General features: G+C 34.7%; 1 protein-coding gene across 7 annotated transcripts in view; it reads right to left on the bottom strand.

Annotated features, from left to right (window-relative positions):
• The window catches only part of Nav3 (neuron navigator 3), a 747,442-nt gene that overhangs the window by 166,247 nt on the left and 568,743 nt on the right, over positions 1 to 12,452 (bottom strand). For all 7 annotated transcript variants that reach the window (XM_063255189.1, XM_063255188.1, XM_063255190.1 and 4 more), the window contains 2 exons: positions 11,989 to 12,131; positions 1,408 to 2,428 (listed from right to left, as the gene is read on the bottom strand). In XM_063255189.1, the coding sequence (XP_063111259.1) occupies positions 1,408 to 2,428; positions 11,989 to 12,131 (1,164 nt within the window). The remainder of the gene's footprint in view (positions 1 to 1,407; positions 2,429 to 11,988; positions 12,132 to 12,452) is intronic.

Raw genomic sequence — 12,452 nt, 5'->3', positions numbered from 1 at the left:
GATTTAAAAATGTGCTGAGCATGACATTTGCAACATGTTTTCTATATTATCAAAATGCAAATTAGGATTTAATTAATTATGTTTTTCAGTTAGGAACCCTGGAGTCAAGAGCAGCAGACTTCTTTGTGCCAAACACAAAGGTTTTAAATGAGTTACTGCCACTAAAGTCAGAACAGTAAGGCTTAAAGGAGATGTTTCAAGAGATTAAAAGGAACAATTGTGATTCTGCTTTGCTGAGGGTATAAAGTCCCTAGAAAAGATACTGGGGTTCTTCACTGAGTTTTGACCCTTTTAATTGATTACTAATCATAAAATTTCTCTCCTGTTGTTAAACTGCAAATCTGTGAGAGGGAAAGAGAAGAGTCTATTCCAGCCCCTTACTAACTAGTCAAGGAATAAAACTAGACTCAGCAGTGACTGACAAATTTCTAATAGAGTAAAGCAAATCACAGGACAATAGGCAAAATGTGCTATTTTTATAACCATGTTATAATATGACACATATTTTATTTAGCATATATTTTGCATTTTAATACACATAAAATACAATGAATAAATAATAAATAACAAGCAAAAACTAAGTATGCATATACTAATTATATAGATAATTCTTTTCACTTAGGACTTTTTTTTTTTTTTTTTTTGTCTTTTTCCTTTATATCGGTACTGGGGATCAAACTCATGACTGCCTACTTTCAAGGTAGGCACTTATGCCACTGAGCTAAATCCCCAGCCCCTCACTTAGGACCTTTTACTGATGGGAAATTAACAAAATTTTTACTTTGGGAAAGCAATGTCTTATAAACAAAATTTAATAAATGGTTACAATATACCAGAATATATGCTAAAGATATATATCTATTTCTCTTGTAAATTGCTATTTGGCAGTTATAGAAAATGAACTAAGAGAATTTAAGTAACTTGTCCAAAGTTATATAGCTGGTAAGTGGTATAGCTAGGGAATGAATCCACATCTGGGTGCTACCAAAGTCTGCCTTTTTAACCGTTGTAGTATACTTTCTCCCGTGGGTGACCCCAAAAACATCTGTGAGTGCCAAAACACAGAATGATTTTAAAAGACCACTATCACTAATAGCAGGAACACAGTAAAAATAATAATAATGCCACACAGGGAAAAGTCAAGGCACGTGTATTCTATCCTGCCTTTGACAACCAGTAGACTGCTCTGTGAAGTCTTCAATCTTTGGTAACACGAGAATTAATCTAGATCATATTGTAGTTTTTCCCCCCAGATGAAGACTCCCAATTGTACACCTTTTAGTTAAGAATGAAGCATCAGTCCAAACTGACGATCCTGAAACATTACTTACTCCCACCGCAGTTTGAAGCTATGAACTCTTTGAGCATGAAGACCTATGAGACACACGTGGGCAGAGCCCGCCTTACCTGTAAATGAATGGAGCCACGGTGGCAGTGTTGGGGTGACTGTGCTGCTGCTGCTGCTGGGGGAGTTGGACAGCACCGTTTCCTGTGCTCTGACTGCTGCTCTGCACCGACACAGTGCAGAGGGAAGCCTGGCCAGCTTCCCTCCCATCCAGCGGGGCCGGGCAGTATGTGCTTGTTTTCTCAGTGGCTATGGGCTTGGGTAGGGAATGGGAAGGGCTTCCCTTGGTAGTCCTGAATTTTTCAGACTCTTTGCTTGCTGTACTGCTAGGTGAAATGGTTTGCTTTGCTGTCGGCACCTTTGAGCCTGGTTTAGGAATCCCACTGGAGGATGGAATTAAACTTTCCTTCTTGGCTGCTGTGGTCTTGCTGCCCTTTGGGATCAAACTGGCGATTTTGGAGGTTTTTTTTGGAGCTGTCTCAATCACCTGGTCTTTCTCTTCCTTAACAGGTTTTTCAGTGCAAATTTTATTTTTGTCCCTGTTCTTTTCCTCTTTTTCCTTTGGCTGTAGCAAAGACTTTTTATTGCTGAGATTTTTGCTTCCAGCTTTTGGAGGGGCCAGTTTAGGTGACACTTTGGGACTGCTATTTGTTGAACCGCCACTATTCAGACCACTATTAAAACCTTCCATTTCGCTACATTCAGAAAAGACATCATCATCTTTCCCACCATCATTGGATCCTGAACTGGGAGACTGAGGGGGCCGTAAAGCAGTCCGTGCATTTACCAGCTTGAATTTTTCAAGCATAGATTTCTGTCCTGAGGGAGCAGGTTTGACCCCTTCGGAGACAGGTGGCTTCAGTCTGTCTGAAGATGGTGTGGGTGAGGTGGCTGGACTTGCCTGCTTCACTGTCAGCATGGTAGAGGTGGCGCTGTGCTTGACATTCATGGACTTGCTGCGCCAGGGCTTGCTGGCACTGGGAGAAGGGATGGCGGAGGCAGGGGGCTGCCCAGCAGTGCTGGGAGGCTGCATGTTACCATTTACACCTGAAGATGGCGCAGGGCCTTTGGAGGAGTCTGGCACTGTTATGACAGCAAAGAAAGGAAAGGCTGATTAGTTTTGATCATTTACAATGCATCACTGAGTAACTCTTAACCGTAGACAAAACATTTGTAACAGTCTTACAAGGCATGAATTACTGTTACCACTCCCATTATACAAATAAACCTGGGGCAAAGAGAGACTAAAAAACTTGTTCAAAGTCATATAGCTTGGCTTTGAAATGATTTTAGGGACTGTGTTCTTATCAAGCAAACCTACAGCTTCCTAAAGTAATCTGAAGAACCTTTTAATTCTAACAAACCAGCAGGCCATGTTTTGACAGCAGAAGAAAACAAATACTTTTGTCAAAGAGTACATTTCAGTAGGTAGCATTTCCTTATGTAGCATTCAAAAATCACATTATAATCTGAATTTTCATATAGATATTCTAGCACTTGGAAATCCCTGATTATAAATACTTTTTAAGAATGAAAACCAAATCAAAAGAATTTCATAATTGAGAATATAGGCAAACTGGGTTTGAAATTAAAATGTTAATATTTGGGGTTCCGCATGGTTCTGATCAAGTCATTAAATCTACATTTTATTGACAGATAGATTCTTTCCTGCGCATCATCTTTTGTAAGGAGTAAAGAACGATTACATACTTAATTTGATTCTGTTAACACATTAGATATTGAAAAATAGATGCACAATTATTTTTATGAAATACTCAATTAGAATATTTTACAAAGAATATCCTTTTGAAAATAATCAGGAATTGGACCTTATACATTATTACTCATTCCTAGATATGAAGTTACCATTTTTAATTGAAATATTTTCTTCAAAGGTTGAACACACGCTAAACAATATGTAATTAAGCTAACTAGTGAAGAACACTAATCTTACTCGATATTCAGAAAATAAAATTGACATACAACAAAGAAATCAGAGAAGAGAAATGAGACCAAGTTGCTTGTTGAATGTTTGCTTAGTTAGGGAAGTTTTATTTATTTTCAAATAAATGTGCCCAAAATAACAAAATAGATATTTAAAATTCATATTAATTATAATAAATGTATAGACAAAAGCATTTTATATTAAAGTTCCTCAAATGATTTGTTGTACCAGTACTGAATTTTAACTCCTCTTAGCCCTCTACAGTTCATTTCACTCAGCAAAAAATGATTATTAATATTAATATTAGAGGACAATACCTATATACTGTCAATTATGTGTGTGTGTGTGTGTGTGTGTGTGTGTGTGTGTGTGTGTGTGTGTGTGTGAGTATGTGCCTATAATCTCTGGACTCTGAGAAACTGAGGCAGTAGCATAACAAGTTCTAGCCTGGATAACTTTCATGATTTAATCTGGGAACAAAACCAAACTTTTAATCAAAGCCCTAGTATAATTCCTTAGTATCCTCTCCCTCCAAAAATTATTCACTGAAAAGTCAAAAATTTTTCATAGTACAGTATATCTAAATTTTGTATAGTACATAATACAGTAAATCTAAATCTAAACAGCATATGATGTTAATTGAACTTTTAACAGTAGTGGTATAAAATCTGTATTGTGCCCATATTTAGAATAATTATAGAATTTCATTAAGTTTATTTATAAACACTAAAGTGTTCTTAAAATAGGTGTTTTGACCAATTCATACACAAAAAATCTAACAAGCTTCAAAATATATCTACTGCCTATGAAAGGATTTCAATATGTTGCTAATTATCTGTGTTGTAAGTATAGGTGATTCCAAGTTTATTTCACTGACAGATCCCTTTCAGAGACTAATAATATATCATCACTAGTGGATAGAGCACACTGAGACTGCCTATCAAATATTTCTTCATATTAATTTTTTCTTATTGGTCACATCTTAGATTTTACCTTAGCTTTCTCTGAAAAAAAGTTAGCCCCATCTCTAGCTTTGATCAAAACTCTAACTAGATGACTGCTGTGGTTTCTTCCCAAGTTTAGTACTTCCTCTAACAAGTCATTATCCTCCACGGAGCTGCCTGTTAGCTTTTATTACATGTTAGAGTTGATGAAAGCAAAGACCTGCCAGGTTTTTTTTTAATTTTTAAAAAATTTTTTTGGTCTTTTTTCGGTACCGGGGATCGAACTCACAACTGCCTGCTTGCAAGGCAGGTGCTTATGCCGCTGAGCTAAATCCCCAGCCCCCGAGCCTGCCAGTTTTATGCATAGTTTTATACTATGTCATAGTTAGGCACTAAACTCAACATGAATAACATATTAATTCAATCCTTTCAGCAATAGCATGAAGTTATTAATTTTTCATCTGCAAAGGAAAAAACCAGAAATATAAATAATAAAATATTGTGGCCAAGGTTACAAAATATGTAAGTGATAAATCTAAGAACTCAACTGCTTGGATTCTAAATTGATTCTATAAACTACTATATGGCACTATTTCTATAGAAGAGGTAATGTCAATAGTTTATCAAATATAATGTTGTCACTTCAGTTTAGTAAAATAATAACTGTTAACTTAATGCCTTTAACAGGGTTATTTAAATGAACTTTATTTCTCAGTGAACTAGGGTCAACTGGAGAGTAAGAAATTTTCCTCCAAACAAAATTCATTTTCTCAAGTTCAACATAGTATGTAAATCCCCGTGCATTTCACATGGCAATTACACCATCCGTTTATTTTTCCTATAATCATATATAACCATACATTTTTACTTTGTCCAAGAATTTTATTTAATGCTATTCAGTTCCTGTAATCTATAGGACATTAATTTAAGCTCGTATCTATTTGAATTTGCTGAATGCTTCCTTTATTCAAGACACTCCAAGGTATTTTGTCCTCCTGTTGGAGATAAGAAAACTCAGAAAAGATGCTTGCAACTGCACAGCAACAAGATCACTTGTCAAATGGGTGGGGTGTAAGACAGTACATAGTACAGAAGGTCAGAGGTACAAGAGATCACAGAAGGATGTTGAGTAAGATCCGCATAAATGCCGTAAAGAAGGCAAGTCGGGTTTCCACAACAGGAGCAATAAGTCCAACATTTTGTTAGAGAACTACAGGAATTTTCCTATTTATTTACATTTTAAAATGCATGTATGCAATATTGCAATGCCAAGTTAGAAATAAATGCATTCCTCTCAAATCCTGTTCTGGAGATATTGCTAAGAGGAGCACAATGACGTCACATTAAATGCATCTTCATTCTCTGACCTTTCTGTCAAATGTGTTATTTTACTTCCTGTAATGAAAATAAATCGTGTTGTGTTAAAATATAATAACTGTATTTTATTGAAGACTCTTAACTTTATTATTTCATAGCAACCCAACAAGGAAGGAAATGCTTGTATTTCTAGTTCAAATTTGTGGCAAACAACGAGCCAATAGGACTTGACTTATTTAATTGTGTATGCTAATGAGTATACAGGGGAGCTAATTTTAATCACTCATTGTAGGAGTCTAGAGCTTGAATGCTGTATTTGCCTGAGAGTATCTGACATTTTTATGTGTTCCTCACAGTGTTTCTCAGACTTAAACGTGCACTCGAGTCGTCTGAAGTTCTTAGTGAATGCAAACAATGAGTCAGCAGGTCTTTGGTGAAAGCTGAAATTTTGCATTTCTGAAAACCTTACAGATTTGGATTTGTAGAAACCTTCTAGATTTTCATTTTAAACACCTTCCAGATGGTTTGTACTGTGGGTCCTAGACCATGTTTTGAGTGACAGAGTTAAATAGTTGCAGGAACATGTAAATTGTTTTTTAGGCCATTACATTGGTTAAGCTCATAAATGTCCCAAAGCTGTGCAGTATTAATGGTTTTCCCCCTTTGAACTTTCGGAACCCTGGGCAACTCTTGAGTTCATCTGGTTGATTAGCAGTTTATGGCAAAGAATCACTAATAACTTGTTCAAGTTTTCTGAATGTCCTTTTTTCATTATTTTAGACACAGATTTAGGGTGAATTTGTTACATGTCTGCAAATAGTTTAAGAAGTCAGGGAACTCCCTGTCCTTGCCAGCTTGAGAGCTTTGGTGAAGATGCAAACAAAGATAGAAAAGAACCAATCACAATGTTTTTTAAAGGGTTGAGGGACAAAGGAAGTAGGAGAGAGTGCTTCTTCCTTAGACGGGAGAAAACTAGCTTAGGACCTTAACTAGACTACTATAGAAGTTCAAGTGCAGAAGAGAGATTTCAACATCACTAAACCCCAAAATGAGATAAGAGAGACTCCAGATTATGACAGCCACATCCAATCCACAGTAATGGTCATAGCAACAGCTGTAAAATTGTTCTCGGCTGAACACACACATATATGATACTTCTTTATGTGCAGCTCTAAATATTTCCCCAGACTGTGTCTATATGGCAGCAATGTGGTGCTTCAGGTTTCATTAAAAGGACGAATTACAGGTCACTATGCATCAGAAAGTCTCTGGAAAGTTAAGAGTCTCTCTGGAAGGCTTGCAAGGCTCACCAGAGTAGCTTCTACAGAGTGAGTGCAACACAAGTGGTAATCTCTGAAGTTTATGTACTCAGTAATGAGTTTCCTGGGCCCAGTGATGTCCTCTAAAGGTTGATCACTCAGTTTCTGATGACAGGGACCTTACACTGTAGAGCTTCAGTTAGTGTTAGAGGATTGTGTCACCATGCTACAGTGTGTCAGCTTAACACAGGACGCAGGGAACACTCTCAATTTGTGTATCTCTTTTTCCACAATATGTGTGTGGCTGAGCTGGAAGCAAAGTAGCTCTTATCTCAAAGACACATACAGTGACAATAACAATGATGCACTGTTCCTGTTAAACATCCCCTGCATAACAAGCCCGGTGCACAGAGAGGTAGATAGGATCTGCTGGACACGGGACAACACATCAAGTCCGTGAGATCATTCTCGAAGAAAGGCATTGCTTCAGCAAAATGGTTAGGGCAATGAATCTGGTAAGTAATATGCAAAATATCAATCTGGTTCACAATAACATACCAAAATAACTTTTGAAAATATTTTTTAAATTTTTTAAAAGGAAGCATTCAAAATCAAATCTGTCCTCATTGAAGCGGCTCCTCCTTTTCTCACAACATTGTTTTGCTTTGTGACATTTTGTCACTTATTTTTATGATTCAAAATAAATGTGGGATGGTACAGTAGGGATCTTGGAGGCAATTTCCATTTGTATGTATGTATATTCTGTTATTGCAAAGTCAGAGTTCTCCCATTTATGGAATATTATAAAATTTAAGGATGCTTTCATCCACAAGCCAGTTTGAAAAAGCATGGAACTGATGTGTAGGAATAGTTGAGGGTGCTTCCATACATGTGCATGTTTATGTAAACAAACAACATACTTCATACGCACGTGACTACTTAGTTATATCACCTGATATAGGTACCTAGAGCTGTGCTGACTCATGAAAATCCCTAAGATCCTGAAATTATGATTTGACATTGTGATTTAAGCTTGTGTAAGTGTTAAGTAACATTGTAAAGAGCTATGACAAAATATAATTAAACCATCAATAAAGTAATATAACTAAAACACATTTTCAGTACCTTGGAAAGCAAATTAAAAAATCAGTTATTTAATTTTACAGTAATTTTAAAGTAATTTATGAAAAAAATCGAAAGTATTTAAGAGCTCAATTTCTATATTTAGCTGACAATGAGAATTGAAATTCAGGCCCTAAATCAAAATTCACATTAACTCTAATAGTTTTGTAACACTGAATTAAATTTTGCTAAGTCCTTGGCATCAATTCTACTAATTCTATGTTCAGGGTAAATCAAAGTAAAAGCTTCCACATCAGAGCTGCTAAATTAGAGTCCATGGGAAGAGAAAAGAGATCTCCTTTGTAGCAAACACACAGTTTCAGTATAAAAATCACTTGGGAGAAACAGTGAAAAGATGACAGCATTCGCTCTTTGCTGTGGCATGTTTCTTAGAAATAAGGGGGAAAAACTATTTTTCTCTAAGGAATTTTGTTAAACAACACATTTACAAGTTCAGAAACTACCTTTTACATAAAGCTAGGGATATTTAGATTCTTAATATTAAGTCATTTGGAATTTTTTGAGATTTATTACTGTAAAACTTGAATAATTTCTTGAGGTTGTCTCAGGATGCAAAGCATGTGTCCCAAAGAACAATGATATAGTTCTGACTTCCAGAGAAAATGTGTTTTTCTATAGAGCATGTAACTATCTAGAGTAGTCTTACAAAGCACACGGGCAAATGGACACATGCTGGCGTTAGAATATAGCAGTCATTGTCAGCTTTTGAATAATGATCATCAGGAGAAAAAACAAAAGGACTCTCAAAAGAAAATCATTACAAAAGATGTGATCTTCATTTCACCATTTGTTATGAAAAATTTGTTCCCAAATTTTCCTTCAATAGAACAATGAGATGGCACTGCATTTCATTATAACATTTCTATTTCAGCCCTCACTGAAAGTCATAATTTATGACAATGTGCAATGAAATTTTAATTCATTTGGTGAAATGGTGACATGAGGATACATTCTTTAAAACTGCCTTATTACTCATATGATATTAGATGCACTTTTTGAAATGGAACTTCTGATTTTCTACTGATTTTACTTTATTAAATGTCACACCATTTGTAAATAAGTCATTTTTATTTTTATAAGTCATACAAATGAAAAGATAGTTTTCAGGATTTTTTTCCCCTGAATAGAGAAGTACAATAGTTTCAGAAATAAGCCCTTATTAACCATGACCAATTTTAGAGATCCTGGAATTGATTTATGTAGCTTGTAAGACTTGCCATAGAATGTACAAAGAATATTTCCACTTAGAAGTAAGTAGTCAAGAAACATACTACAGAAATCTGATTACTCCTTCAAATAAAATACATTTATTAATCTTAATTGTTCTACTTTTTAATAATTAGGGAGGAATAGAAATTATCATTATGATATTCAAGTTAGTATTTCCTGAATCTGATAATTATATGACAACTTTTGACAATTCCTTTTTAATCTTCATCCTTCTTAGTCATAATCTATATAAATACACAAAATATTTTGTGACAATGTCAATTATTCAGCAGACAGAAGTTTCCATTTTTCAATTCACTAGGAATGATATTATTTAATCACCACATAGAATCATATTTTTGTTATGTTCTAACTATGAATCTTGATGTTGAAGGGTTTAAGCAAATACTTTACTTAAAAATGTATCATAAATATAGGATAAATTTAAAATTATTTTTCATGTACAATTTTCGGTCATGTATTTTCTTCTTTTAATTTATAATAACATTTTTGGGATACAAAATGGTATGCTCTAAGTAACTAAGAGATAACAACATTGATTCTATTGACATAAAATAATTCAACATTTAATAGTAAATGCCATATTGCATATAGAAGAAATCCCAGATGGCATATTGCAATATGTATTTTAAATTTACTGGCAGTTTATAGACATTTAATGTCTACATTTGATGCATAATAATTGTGTGAATATGCAAACACACACTTTAAATGTTTTAGCATTTTTAGTTTGAATTTAAAGTAATGGTTGAATCACCACAAAATGCAGGGCATTTTGGTGTAGATAACATACCTAGGATATTGTCCTCAATTCTGCATATTATGTGACATCTATCTCCCCCTGGTGGTTATTATAAATATTGCTATATTCTATTTTTGCTCCATTAGATATACATAAAAGATTGATCATGAAAAATATTATTGCTTCATTATTTTTGTATTTTTACTTTTAGAAGTGGAGATAGAGACTTCCACATACACAAAAGGTCTGATACATTATGATATCAAAATGGTAATTTATTGAAAGTATTTCTTTACTTCATGCCAGAATTACTGGAAAAATTCTACAGAAACATTCTTAGACAAAAGTATCATGATGTAGTTTAATTGGATACTTTGGAAGTCCATTCAACAAATCTCCATTCGTAAGCTTAAATGTGTGTGTGTATATATATATATATATATGTATATATATATATATATATATATATATATACATATATATATATTCTATTTAAGCTTATATATATTCCATATGTAATATTAATATGTATATAATTAATATGTATTTTAAACACACAGAGGTATTAGCCAGAACCCATAGTATACTATCTAAGGTCACAAAAAGAGGAAGTATGATTTTCCACTGAGCAACTGTCATCTTTCTCCCCAGGAAAAGTCTAAATCCTCAGTAATATTTTTTTAGGAATTTAAAAAGAGCCTTCAAACACACAAATACAGACATTCCTCCACCTTCTTTTTCCACTCAAATGAAGAGGTGGGTACTACCTGGATCATGACACATTGCTGCTCTTGGGGGCTTACAGTCTGTTCTATTTCATTTTAGGTGAAGGGAGAGATTTCTCAAAAGGGTGTCTGACTCATACATCATGGTGTTAATTTATGCCTGAAGAGGGGAAAGTTGCCCTATTATTTACTTGTGTGAAACAATGTGTAATTATCTAACCTGGGAAAAAGAATTATTACTAAATTGAATTACTCAAAGCAGATCTGCCAAGCGCCCTATCAACTAAATATTTGGGTCAGTCTTTTTTTTTTTTTTTTGTCTTTTTCATTTTTACTGGTACGAGGGATTGAACTCACAACTGCCTGCTTGCAAGGCAGGTGCTTATGCCGCTGAGCTAAATCCCCAGCCCCTTTGGGTCAGTCTTTACTTTTGCATCCTCTTCCATATACAGCCCAATACCATGAATATAATTCAGTGTTACCGATTTGAAAACCCAGCACCCCCAAACCCAAAATAACATTGTAATCATTGCAACAGCTACATTATTTGTAACAGTACATGTTGCTGATTTTATGATTCAGGCATAAGCACCAAACTTACCTGGGTCACTCCCAGGTAACAAGTACTTGGGTAGTCCCTCTTTAATGTACCATTCTGTACTTCACAGCAAACTGGGTAACATGTGGATAATTTCTGATCTGTATTTAACACAGACTTCTACTAATTGTCCTTTTTTCTGACTGATTTTATGATTTGCCTTTTATAGTATATATAATTTCAAGAAGGCAAATGTGAATGATTCATCTAGGGAAAACTGAGGGTATGTCTAAGTTTTGCTCTTTTCAAAGATATACACATATCATAATTATAACTCATTTTTGGGGGTACTGGGACTCAAACTGAAGACCTTGCACTTGCCAGGCAGGGTCTTTGCCACTGAGCTATATCTCTGGCCCTATAACTCACCTTTTAATGCTCCAACATTAACCACACCAAATACAGCATGTATGTAAACTGAAGGTAAAGATTCAAATAAATGTAATAGAGCTTTATGATTTCAGGATAAATTTCCATAAAATATGAAAGATATATGAAAATGCTATTTATAAGCATCTGGGAGAAACCATTTGTGAAACAGATTTTATGCGTGGGAATATAATTAAACACTTTAAAATACATGAGTGCATATTCATAAGATGTTTTTCAGATAAGAAAAGTCCTTGGTGACATTTTTCATCCCAAAAACTATTGCACTGCACAAATATTGAATTAAGCATGTTAAGTCATGAGACTTACAGTAGACAAAGGCCTTAATAAGGTAACAGACAACTACTTACCTTTTTCGTTCCCATTTGCATAATTTGGAGGTTTGTTTTTGTCAATGCTGTTAAAGCTTTGACTCCTTCGGTTTAGGTTGGATGCTCCTTGGGCCTTGCTGCTGCTACTGCCTGCAGCTGACACCCGAGAGGGCCCTGGAAGTCTGAAATAGCAAAAGAAAAATTGCATTGATATTGTATCAATGCAAAAAAAATTAGAGAGCAAGGGGTTCTGATCAGGGAAGAGTTAGTAGGAAAACCATAGTACTATATAGAATGTCCTGAGTTCCAGTGGACAGAAAATGGTACTTTCTATGACAAATAGCTAACTACAAGATTGGACCACCAGAGGGGGAAAAAAACTATATTACTTTTTAATAAACATGCCCTCACCATGGCAACAATAAAGAAAAATTAAAATAGGTGACATCTAACTAAAGAAAATAGTCATAATTTCTCAATTGATGATTTATAAAATTTTGCCT

This window comes from Cavia porcellus, unplaced genomic scaffold, assembly GCF_034190915.1.
Source record: "Cavia porcellus strain 051 isolate PalLab524CR breed Dunkin Hartley unplaced genomic scaffold, mCavPor4.1 scaffold_8, whole genome shotgun sequence".
NCBI lineage: Eukaryota > Metazoa > Chordata > Mammalia > Rodentia > Caviidae > Cavia > Cavia porcellus.
The sequence above is the reverse complement of the archived record's forward strand: the minus strand, read 5'-3'. Positions and strand labels throughout refer to the sequence as shown.